Source organism: Pseudopipra pipra, chromosome 6 (genome assembly GCF_036250125.1).
Source record: "Pseudopipra pipra isolate bDixPip1 chromosome 6, bDixPip1.hap1, whole genome shotgun sequence".
NCBI classification, from domain to species: domain Eukaryota; kingdom Metazoa; phylum Chordata; class Aves; order Passeriformes; family Pipridae; genus Pseudopipra; species Pseudopipra pipra.
Genome location: NC_087554.1, coordinates 27,995,178 through 28,018,075, shown reverse-complemented (window position 1 = coordinate 28,018,075; position 22,898 = coordinate 27,995,178). Strand labels below are relative to the sequence as shown.

General features: G+C 44.7%; 2 protein-coding genes across 2 annotated transcripts in view; one reads left to right on the top strand and one right to left on the bottom strand.

Moving 5' to 3' along the window:
- Window positions 1-333: 333 nt before the first annotated feature.
- LOC135416734 (uncharacterized) overlaps window positions 334-22,898 on the bottom strand; it is a 28,847-nt gene continuing 6,282 nt past the window's right edge. Inside the window, exons 2-4 of the mRNA XM_064660055.1 lie at window positions 3,531-3,797; window positions 2,212-3,460; window positions 334-1,392 (exon numbers count right to left, since the gene is read on the bottom strand). Coding sequence (XP_064516125.1) covers window positions 734-1,392; window positions 2,212-3,460; window positions 3,531-3,797 — 2,175 coding nt within the window. The 3' untranslated portion in view covers window positions 334-733. The remainder of the gene's footprint in view (window positions 1,393-2,211; window positions 3,461-3,530; window positions 3,798-22,898) is intronic.
- Window positions 2,979-22,898, top strand: part of CDAN1 (codanin 1) — a 35,576-nt gene continuing 15,656 nt past the window's right edge. The window contains exons 1-13 of the mRNA XM_064658165.1: window positions 2,979-3,103; window positions 5,585-6,285; window positions 7,831-8,055; window positions 13,764-13,957; window positions 14,379-14,498; window positions 15,191-15,269; window positions 15,498-15,618; window positions 16,635-16,744; window positions 17,441-17,530; window positions 18,622-18,697; window positions 20,906-21,114; window positions 21,747-21,861; window positions 22,664-22,807. Of these exons, the coding sequence (XP_064514235.1) occupies window positions 3,008-3,103; window positions 5,585-6,285; window positions 7,831-8,055; window positions 13,764-13,957; window positions 14,379-14,498; window positions 15,191-15,269; window positions 15,498-15,618; window positions 16,635-16,744; window positions 17,441-17,530; window positions 18,622-18,697; window positions 20,906-21,114; window positions 21,747-21,861; window positions 22,664-22,807 (2,280 nt within the window). The 5' untranslated portion in view covers window positions 2,979-3,007. The remainder of the gene's footprint in view (window positions 3,104-5,584; window positions 6,286-7,830; window positions 8,056-13,763; window positions 13,958-14,378; window positions 14,499-15,190; window positions 15,270-15,497; window positions 15,619-16,634; window positions 16,745-17,440; window positions 17,531-18,621; window positions 18,698-20,905; window positions 21,115-21,746; window positions 21,862-22,663; window positions 22,808-22,898) is intronic.

The window sequence follows — 22,898 nt, the reverse complement described above, 5'->3', positions numbered from 1 at the left end:
GCAAAGTAAGAGTGGACGTATTTCTCTATTTTAATCATGTGACAAAAAACGAGACTACCCTGCTAGTGCAGTAAAACAAAATGTCTCTTGAGGAGAAGGTGCATTTGACAAGCTGAGAATGAACGATAGCCAAGGGGAAGAATGCTGTATGAATTCTGAGGATTAGATTCATGAATCAGCAGCTCAGTCCTAAACCATTCATAGAATAAGCAGGTATCTCAAACTCTTACTGGGATGCCTTGCACAGAACAGACTTAAAAAAACCCAGCAACAGCCAAGCAAACACCCACAACTTTATAATTATTAGAAAAAGGAAGTACTTAAAAAACCAACTACTTCTGAGGTTTGTTTAATCAAAGAACTAAGCAACTTGTGTAAGAGAGCTCCTGGTGATCAGTAACCATAATGTTACTTTTTCTACCCCACTCTCATGCCTTTTACTTTTCAAAAGGTGACATGAAACAAAGGATGATACAGACAAAAGTCTTACTCAAATGTTTGTTTTTTTAAGAGAGTAAGAGGATAAAGAAAACAGAAGAGAATTATTAGCCAACTGCAACAGAGTTAACAAACGGGAGACTGGTAATTAGTTTTTAATGCCACCTATAGCAAAAATGTTTCCCACTGGGAAAAACACAGGAGGCAAGTCCACTTTGCTCCTTCAAAGTCACAGGCCGGAGCAGAACATACAACAGCACCTAACACCACAGTCACTTTACATATATTCAAGTTTTTACACATCTGCAAAGCAGAAGTAGTAGCAGCCATTTGGATGTTCTTTCTTAATGGTTCTCACAGAGGGCCTAGAAAACTCGGAGGGACCTGGTTCTTGTGTCATGGAGCTGGAGCTGCTGCTGCTGCTTCTGCTGCTGCTTCCAGCCACCTGCACTCTACCTCTGTCCTCAGGAGGGGAGATCTGGGGGGAACCTGGGCTCAGGTACCCAGCTGTGGTCTGAGTAGAGGCAGTGGCGTGTGTGGTCGGGCCAGTGTTGTTTTTCACATAGACGTTTTTGATAGCAACAAGCGTATGTGCCATGATGCTGATGCTGTTACTCAGATCCTGCATGCCTTGCTGCAGCAGCCGAAGATTGTGGTTGACACTGTCAAAGCCAGATTGGATCACCTGCATCTGGGTCTGCTGAATCTGCAGTAGGTCCTCTTCAGTTATTTCATTTTGGTCTGCCTGGGACCTGCCTTTTGTTTTGGCTTTTACTTTCCCAGAAGAACTACTGCCTGATGTCCCTAGAAAAGGCAGTTCTTCTTGATTAGGTGAAACCACAACCATGTCCTCAGAGCTTTCTTCTGGCTCTACCACCTTCACTACTATTTCTTCTTTGAGGTTTATCTTCTCAACACTGCATTGATGAGATGGGCCGGGATTGCCATTAAACCCTAGAGGAGAGGGGGGAAGAAGAAAATCAAAGGAGAGCCAGTGAGAAACTTCATAACCTTGATGGTCAGTGAAATGTGTTCTCATCCACTAAGCACTAACATTAGTCCTTGAAACAAGACTCTCTAACTCATACTATGTTACCTTTGATGCTTTTAGAATACGCCTCGATAGGTGGGAAGAAAACCATAAATATGCATTCACCACTTAACCACACTACAGATCCCTTACCAGCCCTACCACAGAAGCTGAACTTTAGGTTCCAAGAGACAAAGTTCATTGCAAGCTCATTGCACACTCTACTGTGCACCAAGTAACCAGTAAGAGCATTGATGAAACACTGCTAGCAAGAAATCCCATGGTATTGAAGGTGATCATTTCAACGTGCTAACGCAATGTCTCTGCCACGTAGTAACTTATGTACTCGCAGCACTTTGCACTGGCAAGAACTGTGTGCTGCCATGGCTTTTTGGCTTTTGCATTTGCAAGAATAAGTACTGCAACGGTGAAGATCAGTGGCAGGTCTAACGGCTCGACGATGAGCAGCGTCTGCTACAGGACAGGGTTTTTACTCCTAGGTGCTGTTTTGGTGCACTTTTATGACCTACAGCACAAAGCCTCACAGTTCAGTGTGCGCGCATACACGTTTTGCATTTCCAAGGACAGAAGGTGGCTATCCGAACCAGACCTTTCCAGCGCGGCTGGTGCCCGCAGCGCCCAGCGCGCACACAGCGGGCGGGCAGCGCCGACCCGGCGCGCAGAGCGTGGGACGCCGGGCGGAGGGTCCGGGGCGGTGCCGCGGGGGTCGCTCCCGCACTCACCCATGTCCCCCACGACGGCGCCGGGCAGCTCCAGCGTGTCGATGCCGCCCACGATGGGCACGGCCTCGGCGGGCAGCAGGGAGCCATAGCCGCGGCGCTGGCGGCGGGCGGGCGGCGCGGGCGGCAGCTCCTCGGGGGCCAGAAGGAGGCCGAGGGCGGGGGGCCCCGGCGGCCCGCAGCCCTGCGAGAGGCGGCACAGCTTGCTGCGGTCGCGGCGCTTCAGGTCCCGCCAGCGCTTCTTCAGGTCCTCCACGTCGCGGGGGCAGGCAGCCACCGGGTTCACCTTGTGCCGGATCAGCTCCCACACCTTCCTCTTCTGGCCCGGGGAGGCGCGGCCGGGTCCCGCCGCGAACAGCAGCTGTTCGTGCTTCAGCACCTGCTCGATCAGCACCTCCGTCTCCGCCTCGTTGAAATTCGCCTTGCGCCGCTTGGGCGAGTCCTCGGCCATCCTCCGCCGCGGGGGCTGGCGGGCGGGCGGGCGGGCGGGCGCGGAGCGGCGGGGGGGGCGCCGCTGCCCTTCCCTCCGCCCCGGCCCGCGGGCGCCGCCGGCGCCGCCGCCGCTAGGCCGGGGCCCGAGTCCTGCCGGGGAAGCAAATACCGCGCATGAGAGGAAAAGACGCGCACGGACCGGCGCAGGCGCCCCGTGCCCCGCGTGTTGACATGGGGAGGGGGCGCGGCCCCTGCCCGCCTCCCCGGCGGGAATCCCCGCTCGGCACCGCCCCCGCGGGAAGGGGGGACACGCCGGGCCCGCCCCCGGCGCGGGTTGTGCGCGTGCTCGGCGGGAGCGCGGCCGGGAATGGCGGCGGTTTTGGAGCTGCTGCTGCAGGAGGAGGTGCCGGTCAGCGCCGTGGTGCGGTGGCTCCAGCACGGCCCCGGCCACCGCCCGGCTGAGGTAACGCGCGGCAGGTCGTGGGCTCGCCCTCCCGCAGCGCCCCGGCTCCGGCGGGGCCGGGCCCGCCGCCGCGCCACTCCCCCAGCGCCCTCCGCCGCCGCGGGCCGGGGCCGAGCGGGAGAGTTTGTGCTCGCCGGCAGTGGGGGCGTCCAGTCCGCGCTGCTGTGAGGGACGAAGCCGCGCGGGTCGGCCCAGGCCCCGGTCGGTGCCGTTCTGCCACCGCGCACTAGGGCCGAGCTCCCGTCCAACAGCGGCGGCACCGCCCCCGGCGCGGGCGGGCTCCGGGCAGAGCGGCGGGAAGGCGAGGCCGCCGGCGGGATCTACGTTGGGAGCTGCCAGGCGGGTGTGGGAGTCCCGCTAACATCCGCAGGGCTGAGCCCGCCAGCCGGGCGGGAGCAGCGGGGGATCGTGCCGGGTGCCGGCGCACAGCGCGGGGGGGCGAGGGGCGGCGGTGCAGCGCCGTGCCGCTGGTGTGTCCTGAGGAAACGCGGTGACAGGACGGGGTGACGCTTCCCGCGTCTTTGTCGGGGAAGGTGGCGGTGAGAGAAAGACGAGGCGCTTGGCAGCCAGCGCTTGGCGGTGGCTCTATCCAAGCGCCGGCGCGCCTCCCGGCTGGCCCACCGGGATGTTGAGGAGGATCTTTCTTGGGGCTGGGAGAGGGTGCTTGTTCGCCGAGTTTTGTAATGGGATATGCCTGGACGATTTGGGTTCTTGTGGAAATAAAAACATTGTAACCAGAGATGGACTAGGACTGCCTATATTTCACTAATAACATAGAGATACAATTTGTTTTTAAAGCATTTTCTGCCTGAGCCCCTCATGGCGTGTTATCTAGTGTTAAAATCAAAACTCACTGGTATCATCCACATGAGTTAGCGGAGTATCATTTTCATCCTAAACGTGCGTGGGAAGAATGGACTAGCAGCTTTATGCTGTGTGGTATTTCTTCAACTGTGACTTGCAGAAGCAGGTCTGTGGAGGTTAAGAAGTTTGAGATGCTGGCAGCTCAGCTAGCACTGCGTAGGCAAGGGGTGAGGAGGCCGAAAAGTTTGCCCTTGCAAGGGAATTGCTCACTGTCTTTTGCTGCTGGGAGAAGCTCAGTTACTTCAGCATGAGAAAGCAAGTACAAAGTTTGCAGTGAGTACGAAGTTGCAGTTTGCTGTTACCCAAACATGGAGGAACCAAACCTCAGTTAACTTGGACAGAGAAAGATGAGTGAATGCAGGTTGTGCTCTGAAAAGCTGCAGAAAGTACCTGACCTTATGCATGATATAGACTAATTATCTTGTGCCTCTGTGCTAAACTCGGGGGCACACAAGAAAATGGTAGGCTACATCTTGCTCTAGCTTTCATGGCAGTTTCAGACTGGAGATGGTCTTCTGACACCTCTCAGGGATTGTGCTCTGACCTGTGTTGGAATCTCATGTTCCTCCAAGAAGCTGAATTGGTCTCACACTTTCAAATATGAATTTCAGCATAGGTATGGAGGATTTTGGGAGTCCAGTCATAGGCATGCTTTCACTGCCTCCTTTCATGCAAAAAACCACCTTCAGAAATAGTGTTTGCTTTTTTGACTTTTCATCTAGTAGAGGTGTGAATATAAATTAACTGCAGTATGTGTACAATGACTTTAATATTAGTAAGGAATAAGTTGCTGCCTATGAGAACTTCTTCTGTTGTGGCTAATGTTGCTGAATCCCATTGAGAGGAGACAGAAACCTGGTGCAGTGTTACGAACAAAAGAATTTTTACTAAGTTTACAAAACTTTGAACTATGCATGTAACATGAAGTCTCTTTTTGTCTAGATTTACTGTTGTAAGAACACCACTACCTGTTTAGATTTTAAATGTGTTGAGTCAGTGGTGGGTTTTTTGTTTAAGTATAAACTTCATTTGCCTTAAGGTTGTAGAGTTTCTGTTTAGACCTCCCTGAGGCCTAAAGGGAGGAAAATTATTTAATTGAAATGGAAGAGTAGCTTTGGTCTTGTATTTGGCACTGCAGGACTCCGAGTGCTTAAACAGTTATTATAGCACCCCTCTGTGGGAGCAAGTGGCATTTATAGACAAATAAGGGACAGAGAAGTTGCAGATTTTAGATTTTTCTATTAGAATTAGCTGCTTTCAGTATTGATGTCTTTGAAATGTTGAATTTAGGGGTGCCAGTTGCTCCAAGTTCTCCCTGGCCAGAGCTTCAGGGAGTATTACTGGTGTTTCCATGGAACAGTTCCACTGTTTCCCAGTCAGAGACCAAAGTGAATGACTCCATCTGAAAACTCGTGCCAAAATTGCTTGTGTGGAAGCTGATCTTCAGATCTGTGACCAGTGCTAAGGTTGCTTGAATTTCAGTGACCTATTTTGCTAAGTCATGTTTTTTGTTATGTATTGCAATCCCACAGTTACTACTTAAATGAATCTAAGTACATGGACAGAATGAAAAAGGTGGCTTCTTTTATATTGATTCTTTGTCCTCTTTTCTTGTAGGAAAACCACATCCATGACAAGCTGGTATCTCTTAGTTTGCTTCAGAAAGATTTTGTGCCTTTTCTGCTAAATTTTTTAAGGGAGCAGACCAGTCAGATTCTGACTAATGGACCCTCTACTCCTGCTAAAACACCTAATTCCAAGGCCCATGGGAACCAAAGGACAGGATCAGAAAGGAGAGCAGGCCATGCAACCAGCAGCCGAGTGCAGCTCTTTTCCCAGAGGACTTCAGTGACTACCTGCACCACAGATACCAGCTTTTCTCCTGCTGCAGCATCCGGAAGTTCCTCTTCCTTTTCTGGGTCAAACCTCTCTAGCCCTTGTGGTGATTTCCCAAGCGTGGTGTCCAGTAGCAGCCCGAGCTTTGGGTACAACCCTGTGCTTCACCACGGGGAGAAGCGGTCATCTCAGAAGGCCAGCTTGGGGAGCTTCCTTGCAGCCACGCCAGAAGCCCTGCCAGTGAGACGAGGCCGAAGGAAAGGAAACAGCTCAGTTGGTGCCTCTGGCCGGCAGGTAGCTCGGGATCTGGGGCGTTCCCTTGCTGAAGAGGAAGATGGAAAGAATGACAGTGTATTGTGGAGTGGAGGGAGAAGGAAGCGGAGTGAAGTGCCTCTGGATTCTGCCAGATCCCCACCCAGCCAGCTAAACCTAAACAACTTGGAGGAGTTCCCACCCATGGGTGCTGCCTCTGGCTGGACAAAGTAAGAGCAAGTCTGCCTCGCTGTCTCATTTGGATTGTGCTGCAGGTTACTGTTTTCTGACTAACTCATCCTGTTGTGCATGTCCAGATGCAGAAGATACTGTAATACACGATGCCTGACTCCTTGGTCAGAACTGCTCTCTTATGGTCACCATGCAGGGAGGGGAATATTGCTTCAATGGGTAGCCAGGTTTCCACTCTCTGAACTCACCCAAGACTCCTCTTTAGCCTCTCACTTGGGATGCTGCCTGCAGCTTACTGGTGCACTGTCCAGCTCATGTTAACCCAGAACATCTTTGTCCTTGCATGTTCTAACAACTCAGCATTATCTTGGCTCTTCACATTTCTCATTTAGCATAACAGCAGTTGTTAAGGAAGAGCAGTCTTAGAAGGCTCTTCAGCTCTACTGATGCTATCAAAGAAGCTTTTGGACTGACATTCTGTGGCTTCTGGCAGCAGATGTTAGTGTGCAGCTTTGTTTGTGCTGTGTGATCATGGACAAAATAGATAGCTGTATTCTTGGTCTGCAGCAAGCCCTGGTCGCCTTGGTGACTTTGGTTTAGCTTCTGGGCAACTGTTTGTGTTGTGGTTGCCTCAGTCCTTTTATCTTTCTCTTTTACTCTTTAAAATCCTCTTTAGCAAATACGAGGCTTTCATGTCAGCCTGTTTACTCCATATATCAGTCATTGGTCTCTGAAAGTGGGACTTTCTAGTTGGACATGCAAAATTCCAACTGAAAATTATTAATGTGTGAGTCCGTACAGCAGATCCAGATGCTGAGTCCAGACGGTGCTCTAGATGAGGCTCTTTGGCCAAGGGAGATAAAGTGTGTTTCCAGCATAGACAGCAAGTATCTCTTCCTCAATTACATTATGCTCAAGTAGGAAAAAGAAGGAGGAAGGAGGTCACGGAGTGTTTGGAAGTCTTTGCTATATGGATTTTGAAAACACTGTATCAATTAATATGTAACAACCAGCAAATCCTTGAGAAGTATAATACTTTATGTCTCTGTGTCTCGTCTCCAGTTTTTTAGTGCTTTTTGCTAGTTTATGGAACCTCTTCTTGAAAGATAAATCTTAAGCAGTATATGCAGGAAGGATGAGTTTCCTTAAACTTAAAGGGCCTATTGTAACTTCAGAGCCTGGACTCTTACACAGAGATGGACAATGGCACCTTGATTGGTTTTGGTGTTTTTTTTCTCTTGGTCATGTTAGAAACTCATTCACCGTCAGTTTCTTACTAAAATGGGGCATATCTTGTCCTCTCAAATTAGAACTGTTTAGAAGGATTGTGTGGCACTGTGTTATCTGTTAATAAATTTTGCAGCAGGGTCAGCAGGTGGTTTTTAGCAGTCTGTACCTTCATGACTTTTATTCAGTGACCAGAATAAAATCAATAACTATATATACAATTTAGAAATTCAGTATCCTGACTCCATTTTATTTTAGCATCAGTTTTCTCTGCAAGAGTTGCGTGTGTATCTCTCGAGACCTAATTTTTTTGTTGTTTACCTTGTTTTTAGTGGCATTACTTCTCATTTTTTCAGCAAAAGCAAACCATCGAGGCGAATCAACCCAACTCCTGTAAGTGCTGAGCGCCCCCTCTCAAAACCAAAGACGTGCTTCACTTCTACTCCTGTTAGTCAGTGTCCAGCTGCTCGGTTGTCATCTGGGTCAAGCCTTGAGGCCTTTACCACTGTCCAGGAAGGAAACCTTACATCTGTGATAAGCAACAGCCTTCAAGAGGAGAGGGAGATGCTGAAGAAAGAACGGTACAGTCTGAGCAGGGGGGTGATAGGCTTGTATTGATTCTTAATTCCCTTGTGTCCTGGTTCCAGCCAGGATAGAGTTAAGTTTTGCAGTAGGCAGGAGGGGACATGGCTGGGACCCAGGGATTATTCTATACCACCTCATGTCATTTTCTGGGGACTGGGAAAGGGCTCTCTTTTGGGTCAGTGTAGTGTGGTAGAGGGAGCAGTCGGGTATTCTCTATTGTTGGGAGGTGTCTGTGTGAATCACTCAGCTCTTTCTTGTACCCTCTCTCAGTAGTATTGTTGCTGTTACTGTTCATTTTCTCATGTCTTTGCTGTTTCCCATAAGTTGTTCTTAACCCAACCTATGATCTTTACCTTTTTTGTCTCCAGTTCTCCTCTCCATCCTGCCACAGGGGGAGGGGAGAGCAAGCGAGCAGTGCGTGGTTTGGAGAGTCTGAGTGAGAGCACTGAGCTGGGGAGTACCACTCCTAAAGCACAACAGCTTTATTTAGTGCCCAGTGTGGGACACAAAGGGTTGAGAGAACAACAGATCTGCCCAGAGTGGACTGGAAACAAGTTTGATCTAACCATTTGTTGTATTAAGTCCAGAGCCACTGGTCACAATGTTGCTTGGTCTGCTCATGTTCTTGTGGTACCTAACCCTGTATATGTTTCTGTAAATACACTATCTGCCCATCATCGTGCTCTGTCAGAGCAGGGAGAGAGATCAGGATTGCTTTGTTGATGTACTATGGGATATCAGTTTATGACATGATAACATTAAGGGCAATGAGGGTCATTTGGGATGTGTCTTTAGTGTGGTTCTCCTACCCTTTTCCTCGCGTCCTACCTCTGGGAGTCCATTAATAATGGTACCTCGTCTGTGGGGAGAACAGGGGAGGATGATTTCTCCCAGCTTTTCACCCCTTTTTCTCCTTCAGACCTGTTATAACAGCTTTTGAGAATTTTGAATTTCCTTTGGTTGTTAAGGGAAGCATATTCTTGTTGATATGTCTACTATGTCTCCTCAGTAAAATCTACACCATGTTTAGAGTCAGTACAGTCAACATCATGTCTGGAGTCAGGACAGAACAAGATGTGAAAAATGTTCTTTACGCTTCAGCCAGGGAGAATGGTCCTTCCTGGAGTCTCTGGCAAAAAGTACCTGTGGAGACTCAAGGATGACCCTTTGGGTTCTGGAGTCAGGGATGCAAAGGATCCAAGGCCTGTTACATCCGAACTGAAAAAGAGATCTTAACATCTTATGAAGGGCTTTGAGCAGCTTCAGCAGTGATTGGCACTGAAGCACAGCTCCTCCTGACATCTCGACTGCCAGTGCTGGGCTGGATGTTCAAAGGGAAAGTCCCTTCCACACATCATGCCAATGCTACGTGGAGTAAGAGATTGCTCTGATCACACAGTCAGCTTGAATGGAAAACCCTGGTTGCCCAGCGAAGGTGAGAATTTTGGACTCTCATCATCAGAGGAGAAGGTGACATGCTGAGGAGGCCCTACCATATAATCAGCTACCAGAAAATGAAAAGCAACACTCTCTCTTCACTGACTGTTCGTGCCGTATTGTAGGGATACATCGAAAACGGAAAACTTCCATATGGAGTCCTACACAGCGAGTCACAGGAGCTGTCGAGGGACCAGGTGGATCAAGTCAGGTTGCAGAGCTGGCTTTAGATATCGCTGAATGAGAGAAATGGCCAGCGCTCTACCTCTGCACTGACTCGTGACACAGAGGTTAATCCCGCCTGGGATGCTGAACAGTGGCAAGACATCGCTGCCTGGGTAGAGAAGCTGACTGTGAAAATTCATCACGTAGATGCACATGTACCCCAGAGTTGGGCTACTGAAGAACGTCGCAACAATGAATTGGGCTGCCAGGATCAAAGTGTCTCGGGATCTGGACTGGCAACATAAGGGTGAATTATTTCTGGCTCGGTGGGCCCATGATGCCTCAGGTCGTCAGGGAAGAGGTGCAACATGGAGATGGACTCATGATTGAAGGGTGGATTTAACCATGGACACTCTTTCCCAGGTTATCCATAACTGTGAACCATTCACGGCAGTCAAGCAGGCCAGGCGGGTAAAGCCTTTGTGCTATGGTGGGTTGAAATACGAATATGGGGAGTCCTGACAGATTGATTGCATCACACTCCTGCAAACCTGCTGACAGTGGTGGAAACAACCACTGGATGGCTGGGGATGCAACCTGTGTCCTGTGCCACTGCCTTGAACATCATCTTGGGCCTTGAAAAGCAAGTCCTGTGGTGACATGACACCCCAGGGAGAATTGAGTCAGACAATGGGACTCATTTTAAAAATAGCCTCATAAACACCTGGGCCAGAGAGCACGGTATTGAGTGGGTATATTGTATTCCCTATCATGCACCAGCATCTGGGGAAAGTTGAATGGTACCATGGACTGCTAAAAACCACATTGCAAGCAATGAGTGGTAGAACCTTCAAACATTTAGCAAAGGCCGCCTGGTTATTTAACACCAGAGGCTCCACCAGTCGAGCTGGCCCAGCCCACTCAAAACCTCCACGTACTGTAGAAGGGGATACAGTCCCTGTGGTGCATATGAGGAGTATGTTCGGGAAGACAGTTTGGATTACTCCTGCCTCAAGCAAAGGCAAACGTATCTGAGGGGTTGTTTTTGCTCAAGGACCTGGGTGCACTTGGTGGGTAATGCTGAGGAATGGGGAAACGTATGTACCTCAAGGGGATTTGACTTTTAGGTGCGAACAGTCTGTAATTTTGAATTATATATTATTGGTTGCTGAATGACGCTGCCACTGTATGTCATAACTACCATGGACAATGAGTATGGACTGCTCCAGACACACCAGTCATGAGTTCCTGATGCAGATTGGAATCGCCTGACAGCACACCACCCCTCTTGCCCTGGAAGACATCTAGGACGGATAGAACCCACAGTCATGGACAAATGAACTCAACAGACGTCTTGGAGGGACAGCCATTGACTTGGAAATGATACTCATGCTTGTATATGTATGTACATGTACGTATATAGTTGGAAGGTGTAGGATTTGGACATGATGTAGATGGTACTGAATAAAAGGTGGATAATGTCCTGGTTCCAGCCAGGCTGGGGTAATTTTTACAGTAGCCAGGAGAGTGCATGGCTAGGACCCAGAAGTTATTCTATACCACCTCCTATCACTTTCTGTGGGCTGGGAAAGAATTCTCTTCTTGGTCAGTGTAGTGTGGAGAGAGCAGTTGGGTATTCTCTATTATTGGAGGGGTTCTATTTGAATCGTTCACCTCTTGCTTGTACCCTCTGCCATTAGTGTTGTTGCTGTTAGTATTTGTTTTCTCATGTCATTGCTGTTTCCACTAAATTGTTCTTGTCTCAACCCATGTTTTTTACCTTTTGTGCTTCCAGTTCTCCTCTTCATCCCACTTCAGGGGGAGGGGGAGAGGGGAAGGGAGCAAGCAAGTGGTTTGGAGAGTCTGAGCGAGAGCACTAAATTGGGAAGTACTATTCCTAAACCATGACACCCTGTCTTGAGATGGTACTGATATCAAGGTGAAAATGACCAAAAGAATATCCCAGACATATATAGGTGGCCTTAAACTATAATTTGCCTAAAGCCAAGTGTGACTCTGTTATCAGATTAGCATATTAATGCAGCTAGCTCATGTTTGTCATTTTAGAGGTGTGCTGACTCTGGAACAATGACCCTCACTTCAGAAGTTTAGTCAGTCCTCATTGCTTTCATGAGATTTCTTCTTCATGGCCTTGCATACGTAGCTATCTCCTGTGCAGCTGTCCTTAGATTGTGCAGGCAGAGTGTGTGGGTTCGAGCTGGTGTAATTAGGCTCTGTTTGAAAATTACATCAAGACTTATCAGTTTGAAGAAAATGAGTTAACACTGCAAAGGTAGTGAAAGTGTGATTTAATGATTTTTTAAGATGGGCAGGCTAGCAGAAGCTTGCAGTCAGAGAAAACAGGACATGGGTAGCTTTAGATTCTGTTTCAAAGTTACTACTGCAGTAACTGTTGAAAATTGTTTGCTGTGAGATGAGGTGAATTCTAGCTTCTTATTTTGTCTCTGCTGTTCAGTTAGTGTGTGACTTTCATCATCTGTAAAATGATATCACTGTTAATCTGTGAAAATTTATACTTCAGAAAAAAAGCAAAGCACAGAAGTAGAGAAACTATTGTTTGTAATTGCTGACAGAAGTGTTGCTGTTCTTTGTAGGTTTTGTTCTTGGGGAAGTTCCTCAGGACACATGGGTGGAAGTCTTTTCCTGCTAAGCCTTGCAGGTCACTTCAGTGGGTCCAGAACTGGCTGAAACACATCCAGTAGAGACTAATGAATTACTGTTTGTACTGGACCTGTAGTAGAACTGCTCAGGATTCAAACCTGCCTCTCTGCACTGAAGTGAAGCACCTATTCCACTGAATTCTACCTGAAATGTCCCAATAATCTGTATAAGCTAAACTGAGTGAAATAGCAGGATATGGTGGGCTGGATCTTGCACAGGAGGTGATCTTGTCTGACCCATCATCATGCTTGAAAACTGGGAGCTGCTGTTGTGTCCTCCATACTGGTGATAAAGTGAGGTACAAAACTAACACAGCTTCCAGACAGCTGGGTCACTTTGAGCAAGGGCAAAAGGTGAATTTTGTGTTGAGGTCGATGACAACACTGTGGCAGAAGTGAAGCAGAGTCTAACTGCATTATTAGAGTCTTACTTTGCTGGTTTTACAAAGTGCTTAATAAATAATTTTCTTCAGTTCGATCAGTTTAGGTGCTTATGTTTGTTGCAAGGGAGTTGTTATTTAGTAATGTTTCTGTTTCCATTTTGGGAACAATTTGTTCAACAGTTCCACTAGAAATAGGCCAATAGAAAAAAGCCTTTGCTGCAGTTAAAAATGTTTCCATCTTCCCCACAGCCCTTAAAGTGACTTAAAGATTTTACTTTTGAGACAGTGTGGTAAGACACGGTGTGATGTTCCAAGTGTAAATGTTTCATTGGAATCTTTAACAGTCATTTGATATTGCTGTTACTGGCTTGTTTCCTGTTTTTCGTGTGTCTTATACGTGCCACTCCGATGCTACATTTTGGATGACATCTCAAGGTATAGTTTTTTACAATGTCTATGTATTTAACTGAGTGATCATTGTTGATTTAGAATCCAGCAATTAAAGTAGTTTGTTCCTTCTGTATGGGCTTTCATCAGTTGTTGCATTGCCTTTCCACATAGTGGTATTGGGTCTTCTCAAAGTGTCGTTAACTTACAAATATATCTGAATATATGGATGTGAACCTTATTTTCATAGATGTTGTAAAATCTAGCTGTCAGAAATTGTACATGCAAAAAAAAATTTTCAGCACATGGTCTCTAACAGATTCTCTGTCCTTAACAAATATCATTTCAGATGAGAAGCAGTAACATAGGTTAGCTGGTTAATTTGGTGAAAGCGCCACACTATTTTAACAGAGCTGGAATTTGAATGTGATTCTTTTCAGTCTTAGTTGCTAACCCCGAGATCTTTTCTCACAAAGAGAAAGATGACTTAAATTACTATTAGCTAGAAGCTGCATTAGACAGTGTAAATGACATGGCTAGTTATTGCAGGATTTCCTTCATGCTACAGTGCAAGAGAAAGACCTCTTCTGGCTGCATGGCTGCCGTGGATCATCTTCAGTCACATGATATGTTGCTGCTCTTGAATTTCAGATGCAAATTGCTGCACCAGGCGTCTTCTCCTGCAGGGACGTCTTTTGATCCTGGTACTCCGACTAAGCCTAGCTACACTCGCAGTGCTAGCCTGCCTGCTGAAAGCCATCTGGTCACCTGTGCAAATCCTACTAAGGTTTCCTGCAAGAAGCAGCTGGAGTGTCTGGCGCAGCTCTATTCATCGTGTATAGCAGGTGAAGACCCAGAAGATGTGAGACTGACCTTTCTTTGAACTTTGAACTTGCGTGTGTGTTGTGAGAGGGAGGTAGATGAGAAGTGGAAGTTATGGAACAGTTATATTGTACAAAAAAATAACATCTGGAAAAATAAACTAAGCCAACTCAATTATTAAAATAAATGAATACTAGGTAAAAGTTTAGGGAAGGAGGTGAGCCTGATGCAGTACTCTGAGCTGCAGTAGACCGAAATTATATGATCTGAAACTAGACTATTCCCTAACACATCTTTCCTGTTTTGATTTACCCTGTGGCTGTGTGTGGAGAGGGAGTTCTTTGGTGACTACCAGAGTACAGGAATCTATTTTTTTACCTTTGTGAATTAAAGCAGGACAGTATTGAATAATCCACCTTTAACATCTTCTTTACTCTCTTCCAGAAAACCTGGTACCAAATATTTTTCTGGAGCTGTTCTTTGTTCTGCAACTATTGACATCTAAAGGCACTTCTACTGCAGAAGATGGGGACAGTGACCTTGAAATCAATGAAAGTAGCAGAGGTAAGCAATAGTATTGAGGAGAAAGAATGGTACTTCCATGGAATAATAATGTGTTATATAGCAGCTTGGACAGTTAGTCTTAAATGACATAAAAATGCCTTATTACCACTGTGAGACTCATCCGAGATGCTGACAAGAATCACACATGTGTGGGAAGTGCTTCTGCAGTATGATAGAGAGGGGTTGTTAGGTCCTGTTCGAATCTAGTTTTCTGCTACTGTGTGAGATTTGCTGTAGCTGCTTGCTAACACTGACTTTTAAAGAGAAGGACAGATTTGCTAAAGTTGCTTCTGCATTGGTCCCTGCAACTCAAAAGTGCTGTTGATCTACTATGTGTTTCTTTAGCTTAAGATTAGGTTATGAGTGCAACAGGATCCAGCCATATAGATGCGTAATTCTTGCATTTGTTTTTTGTCAAATTCAGACTTAAGCTTGATGCAGTTAGTACTTTGAAATGGATATTAAAACCAAAGGAGTGATACACACCACATGCTCTCCCACCCCAGATGCCCCAATTTGACTGACCTTTGTTTTACTACTCATTCTCAGGGCTGAGAGTGGGAACTTCTGGAAATTGGACAGGAATCTGAAAGACTGTTTTTGATATGGCAGTTCCTACTTTCTCTAAAAGCTTTGTTGGTCTTTTAGTTTATGAATAGTGATAAGTGCTCATGTTTCTTTTTTTCCCTTAGAAGTGTCAGGGGGACAGCATTTCCAAAGTGTGCACAACTGTGTTTATTTTGCTGTTCGAGTCTTGGACTATCAATATGAGTGAGTTGAATTTTTTTTCCCTCTGCTTTTATGTCTGCAGTTGTGTGTGGGATTAAGCAAGTGTACTTGGGTTTTAGAGCTTTACCTGTAGGATTTCATGCTGAATATCTGTGGCTTAGAACTCTTTACTTGGCAGCCTCATAAAACATAAGCATAAGCGTTTCTTTAGGTCTGATCATGTGTTGTTTATGTCCGTCTATCTGAGTTTTATCCCTGTTTTCTTGGCAGAATTATTTCCCATTTAGAAAAGGGGATTCTGAAGCTTTTGGCCGAAAATGAACGGATTGCGTCTTTTTCTCCCACCTTGCACAAGAGGCTCAGGCAGGCTTACGAAAGCAGCGCAGCCAAGGTAAAAATTGGCAGACCTCAGCTGATGTTTCTTCAAGCCTTTATATTGTTCCTCTTTTATTTGCAATGGCTTTGATGTTAAATCTCATTACTTCTACTTCAAGTATCTTGTCATGTTGTCTCTGGCAACTGTCTAAAAGCTACTTCTTTTTCTTGTCAGTGGGTGAGTGAATTGCTGGGTCCAGTGATTGCTAGCACTGAATCGTTGCTGGCTATCCTTGCATTGTGCTCTGGGCCCTGACCTCAGCCAGAGACTTTGATAGAGTCAAGTTTTGCTTTTGATTCTCATCTAATAAACATGCATCCCAGGAGAATGGTTAGATGCAGAATCAGAAGGTAGTTTTGAAGAAGTGGATTTCTTTCATAGATATGGACTCCTTTTAGGCAAATGAAGTTTCAGAGGAGACAATGCAGATTGTGTAAACTGGTTTCTTCATGTAATTATCTGGGTTAGGAAACTAAAGCTGGATGGTAGGAATGCATTTTATATCTCGTTTCATGCATCTTTTAAAAATGGAAATTATTCTTTGCAAAGAAAGTACCGTGTACTTTCTTAGACTAGGACATTTCAATAACGGAGCTTTAAAGTTCTTAAAGCTGTAAATAAAGGTTTCTTGTTACTTGACGACATAGGCTTTTTGGGCTGGAGAAAGAGTAATAGTAGAGGAATTGCCAGCCATTATCCTGCATTTTCTGAAGCCTAATATTGAAGGGACACTGACAATGCATCATTCTTTCCACACAGTATCAACACTGGTTGCAACCTGTTCAGCAGACATTTAGAGAGATGAGATGCTTTCTCTCATAATGTTGAGTGATTCTGCCTCTGTAGTGTAATGTAGGTTGTAAAACTGTTAGTGTTTACTAGTAGTTAGCAATTGGGAAGTACCTAATCTCTGGACAATTTGGCTAGTAATACTTGGTTTCCTCATCATACCTTTTCCCTGCTCTTTTCTGAGTCTCAGATTGTTTTAGAGACTTACATTAGTCTAATGGCTGCCTTTATATTTTGAACAGGTGTCTCTCCTGTTGCCATGCTCTGTACAGTCTGTTTCTTTCCAGCCAGAAACTGATAATCGCTCTAACTTTCCCAGTGACAGAGCATTTCACATATTTAAGAAACAAAGGTAAGTTTCTTCTACTATTACTGTATGACTCACAGGGTATAATCTTTGCATGATTGTGAGCAAAGGATATTAAGAATGTCTCATGTATGCTTCGTAGAAAAAAAATCTTGACATTTTCACTTCAATTAAAAGGGAAAAAAAGTTTTTGTCCATATTGAGTGCAGGATCTAAATGCTTAATGTCTTTAGGGAAAAACAGCCCAATTCTTCAGGAGTTATTGAGACTTCTGTTAATGCCAGTACAGTGTGTCACCCTCCTGGATTGCTTCTGCATATAGATCTGGTATGCTTTTATTCTTCCTGTGCCTCTCTCCATGCTTGCAGCAACAGGGTGAGGGCAGAATGACAAGTTGTCTTGGTCCTTTTTTCTCTCCTCATAGACATTATTTCCTCTGGCTTTTTCTTTCCTGCCTCTCAATCTTCGGTATGTCTGTCTGGCAATGGGTGTTTTGGTCATTCCATCAAAGCTTGGGCATAAGCTCAAGCACTTTTTGTCAAAGACATGGAAAATGGAAACTCACTGAATTCCTGCTAACACTAATGAGTTTTGCAAAGGTATCTGAATGCTTAGAGATGTGAGTTATTTAATCTGAGATAGATTCTTGCCGGGGAACTTCGAAGCAATTGAATATTTGGTTGTTGTTGCTACAAATTTTGAAGAGTGGGAATTCATTCCCTTAAATATCTTGATTCTCAGGGACATATTTTATGAACTTCTGCGTGAATGGGAGGATAACCACGAGAAAAGTGGCTGGGACTTTGAAAGAGTTCTGGGCAACAAGATCAGGTAGGAGTCTTTAATGTAGCTGAATTGCTGGTGCAGCATACTCGATTTGGCATCCTATGTTCCATGATCTCCCTGGTCTTCTGCACTAATCTGTAGGGAGCTGTGCTGCTTGGAAGATACTATCCATGTAAACTTGCTTCTATATTTAAAAGTATCAGCTGCTGTCTTAAAAGAAACAAGCTGTAAGTGGCAAGGGGCTAATTTGATCAGTCTTGATGTAGCTCTTTCCCTATTCATAATCACAGAAAGAGCTACCAGTGTATTGTGGTGTGAACATCGTTATTGTATACACTATATATATATTGTATACAATATATATATTGTGTACACAGTGTTATTGTACACACTTGTGTGTGCATTTCAAGTTTCTGATGTCTGACTCCATTAAAGTGTGGAGACCTGTGTTGTATGTTCAGAAGCTGTTGGCTCTTCTAGTTATTTCAGGGGCTTCTAGTGTATTGTCTCTGAAAACAAGACAACTGTGTCTCTTTCTGCAGAAAGCAGACTGTTAAATTCATTTATTGCTTTATCAAAATAGATTATACATAAAGAAACTACTATGGTTTTGATAGCCTTGATAGCCTTGTGGGTTTCTGTGTTAGTTTCAACCATCAACCTACTCAAGTTACATGTGTGTAGGTGGCTTTTCACTACAGGAACAGAACAAGGCTGAGGCCTAAACTGAGAAATTTTCCATCTCCTGGGGCATCAGAAGTAGTGCTATTGCTGTGTTCTTACTTCTGTATGTGTGAACTCTCAGCTCTCTCTTCTGCACAGGGAAGAGTGGGAGCTGAATGTGTTCATTCTTCTTTCCAAGTAACAGCATTATTTCAGGAAAGGAAGAGATCCTTTTTGTCTCCAGAGTTGTTTGCTCTGCAGGTGCTCAGGGAGAATTTTTGTTTCCATATCAGCAGCAGATGGGGCTCAGTGCTTGGGAAACCTGGTTTTAGAGATGTTGCTTTTTGCAATGGCCTTTGGAGATTGCTTTCTTAAAAGCAGTTATTTTATGCTCTTGGTATGGTTTGAAATTAGAACACTATTTTTTGTACCACAGAGTTCCTGTCAGAATTTCATGATCTTTTCCTTCACAGGGCCATGATGGCTCACCTATCTGCAACCTGCAACCACAGCCATTTTGCCCGGCTCTTTCAGAAACAGCTTATCCAGGTAAATGACTTGGGTTTTTTAACGACTGTGTATGTCAAAACTGATTTGATCCTTCCTCGGCCTGAGAAAACAAACTGTGTCTTGCAAGTTTCTTCGAGATTTTCCTATTGAAACCTTTTTTTTGGGAGACACAAGTTTCCAGGATGGGAATTTCTTTCCTTTTTAAGAAATAATCTGTCATAAATTACTGATGAACTCTGTTTAAATCAGAAATAAGGCACACTGAGCACATCAAGATCTGTAAACATTAATTCTTCATGGTTATTTACTTTGTTCTTCTAATTTTAATACAGTTATAGTTTCTGGAAGTTTTAAAGATGTGTTTTGACATATATATTAAATGTAGAGATTTCCAGTTATGTTTGTTAGCAGCATGAGCTTACTGTATGCAAAGAGTCTCTGTTCTTCTGTATAACACTGCAACAGCCTGTTTTTGATACAGTATTGCTGTTGTAATTTAGAGTGGGGTTTTTTTTGTGAGTTTCAAGCATCATTTGTCTTCATTGTAACTAAAGAAATGAAAAAAAGAGAAGATGCTTCTTATTGGAGTATAGATATTCATTCTATTCTCTGTAAATGCCTGGCTTATTGCTGGGTTCCTTTTGGATAGGAAAACAGACATAAACCCTCACCTTGAGTATTAGCCCACACACATTGCCAGGAAGTTGCAAGCTGTTGGAATGTTGAAAATTCCTCTAGTGTCAAGTCTGAGTTTGTGTCAGTGTCCTGTCTGATTGCATATGTGTGTTCATGGAAATTGTGGGAAAGAGGTGAGATGAACTTTGTTGCATCAATAGGATTTAATTAGGCCTAGGTGCTGTATTTCTATCTGTGCCTTCTTAATGAAGACTTCAGGATTTCACAAGGGTAATCAAAGATCTAAACTGGTAACTAGGCATCTTCAATGAATCCAATGTGTCTGACTACAAAGTGTGTATTATGATACTCTTGCAGAAATGAACTGTGACTGAGGATTTGTGTTGAGGCCTTATAATTTAAAGGTTGGGAAGCGTTACAAGATATTCTTTTGGGGAGGGAAGGATGCTCTGTTTGGAATAAATGTACCTAGTAGTTGCTCACTACTACTACTCACCTAGTAGTGCTCATATACATAGTTAAATGTTGCTTTTTGGTATGATCTCTCTCATTAAAAGTACCGTGATTTAGATGCAGGGATGTGCAGTCATCTTTTCCCTTTACTCATCATTGGCTAGGAGTATATACTCCATTATGTCCAGTCCAGACTGTGTCCAGTCCTGGCCTCACTAGCACAAGAAAAGAAAGATACAGACTTACTAGAACAAGTCTAGTGCAGTGCTATGTGAGTGATTAAGGGACCTGGAGAATTTTTTTTATTTGAGGAGAAGCTGAGAGACCTGTGAGTATTCAGCCTGAAGAAGAGAAAGCTCCAGGTTATCTTAACACTACATTACAAATACCTGCTGGGAGGGAAAGAAGAAGAGGGAGCCAGATTCTTTTCAGTAGTGTTCACTGACAGGACATGAGGCAATGGACACATATTGAGGAAAAGGAAATTCCATCTGAACACAAGAAGACACTTCTTTGCTGTGAGGGTGGTCAAACACTGAAGCAGGTTGCCCATAGCGGTTGTGAAGTCCCAGTCTGTGGAGACATTCAAAACCCAATTGGACATGGCTCTGGACAATGTGCTGTAGCTGACCCTGATTGAACAAGAGGGTTGGATTAGATGATCCAACATAAACAGTTCTGCAGTTCTGTAATTCTTTGAGTCTTGAGTAGTATCTGCGTGTTTGAGGGAGTGGAGCATTCATTTTTTATTTTTATTTAACTGTGTGGAAGTTCCAGGAAAACCTGATCTGGGAATGCATAGTGCAGCATCATGGGCCTTGGAGACTGGGCTAAAGCTCCTACTGAGTGGTTCATGAAGATCATGCAAGTGATAGATGTTCTCTCCGCACATCCACATGTAGCCTGCTAGGTATGACCTAGTTAGATGTATAGGATCAGAATTCCATCTTGCAAGATCTCTAGATTGCTTATGGCCAAAGTTGGTAGCATGTTTTGGCATGAGGAAGAGTTGTTCTGTATGTGGATACCTGAAAAGATCATGCTTGGATTACTCCAAAAACAGTCTTGTGAGGAAAGGATAATATGTTGGATGAGAGATAAGTGAAATGATGTCTTGTTACAAAATTTCCACCTCCCTACTCTTTCTGTCTCCTAAAGATGTGTAAAGGTCCTATTGGTGGTGGCGCAAGCTGGGGAGACACACCAGACCAGGATGTCCTTAATATGCTGGGTTCTGACAATCTGAGCCGTCTGAAGAGGCTGCAGGAAAGATTTGTTGTTCCTCAGAGCATCAGAGGACCTTGTCCACCCCCTTCATTCCCGGGGTGCCAGCAATTCTTCAGGGACTTCATCCTCAGCGCAGGAAGGTTAGCTGCCTGTGCTTGCTGTTTCCTCTCTGAAATGTGTGGGTAACAGGAGCACCAACATGTTGCTCTTGCAGCAGAGAGTTATTCAGAAAGATTGGGACCAGACTATATGGTAATATATGGTAATAATTTTTCTTCTATAAAGCCATAATATTTTCTCAGAGGCTCTCAGCATTTCCCAGTGCCAAGGCATGCAGTGCTGCCTAGCAAGAACACTGGACTGGACAAGTGCTTCTTGAGTGATAGTGCATGAAGCCAAGGAGTACAGGATGAAGCCAGGTTTATGGTTTTGTTTAATGAGTTTTTCACAATTCACAGCATGGAGGAATTGTGATCTATGGGAGACTTTAATCTTAAGTTCAGTTGTTTCACAGCTTCCTGCTTTGACAGATCAGTTTTATTATCCTTATGCCAAGACATGCTAAATAGCATCTCTTTGAAAAAGTACAAAAGAAGTGGAAATGAATGGGGTCAGCCAGTACTAGTCTTGTCTTTTGCTTTCTTGCCTGTCAGTCTGTTCCATTGGATGTCTGCTGATGCTCATGAGACAAGCTTGAAATTTTGCAGTTTGTTAGTTGAGGTTTTACTGCTGTTTTCAGCCCAGTCTGACTCATCATCATCTTTTGCTGAAGTTACCAGTTCAATCAGCACCTGATGGATAGTCTGTGCCTGAAGATACTTGAACTGAATGGCCTTACTCTGGTGGAGCATGAGCACAGTGATGGGGAAGCAGATATGGATGAACAGGTAAGCTTGTTTTTTGCAAACACATCTGGCAGGAATTTCTCTGAGCTGTTCCAGTACTCAAACAATTACTGGCTTGCCTGTGAATTGCTTGGACCTGCCACTACTCTATTACAGGAGAAGAGCTTCATTTGGTTTTGTCATAACTCTAGTTACGGAAGTCTGAGCCCCTTGCCACTTACTTGCATGCTTCAGGGTGCTTCATAGAACTGTGTCATAAGAGATAATGCACAATAGTTTGGAAAGTGGAAGCCTCCTTTTTGGGTTATTAGTATCCTGTGTTAGATCAGTGAAATAACCAAGTTGAGTTGTTGCACTCAGTTGCAATAGCTCCTTGTTACTTTTTCACATAGAAGGATTTTAGTTTGAGTTTGTAGTCATCCCTGTTCATACCTGTTCAGATGTTTCTTCACTCAACTATACCTATCAGAGGTGTCACAGCTTATAGTTCATTAGCAAAGTAGCTGCCAAAGGTTCACGAAGACTTGCAAAGTGGTAGTGGTATAAAGAAGGCAATGTGAGATCAGCTCTGCCCTCTAATTGACTCCAAAGTTCTTAATATGAAGATTGAGCAGCTGCTTGTTTTAGAGAGCTCTTGAATAATTTCTTCTTGTGATGAAGTGAAGCAGTGGAGACAGAAGCAATTTTAAATGCTTGATGAATATGTATTTTGGAAACTTACATTTATTAAAAGCAGTGATGGAGCTATGTGGTCCTTTTACATGAAGGAAATAGAAGTTTAGTATAGGTATTTGCTTTGCCAGTTTAAGGTAGCATTACCTCAGCTTGCCTTTCTTCATTTTAGGATGAAAAGAAGCGCTTCACTGTGGTCCTGTTAAGTCTGCGACTCCTCGCCAAGTTCCTGGGGTTTCTTGTTTTCTTGCCGTATCGCACTGTGGAGCAGCCAACTAGAGACTTGCAAGATTCTGCATTAGCATTAAGAAACCAAGTAAGAAACCTAACATTGTCCTTCGCTTGACAGGCAGGTTTTCTAATCCAAGGAGGGGATTATGAATTGTCATGCCCTTTCGAAGTGAGCC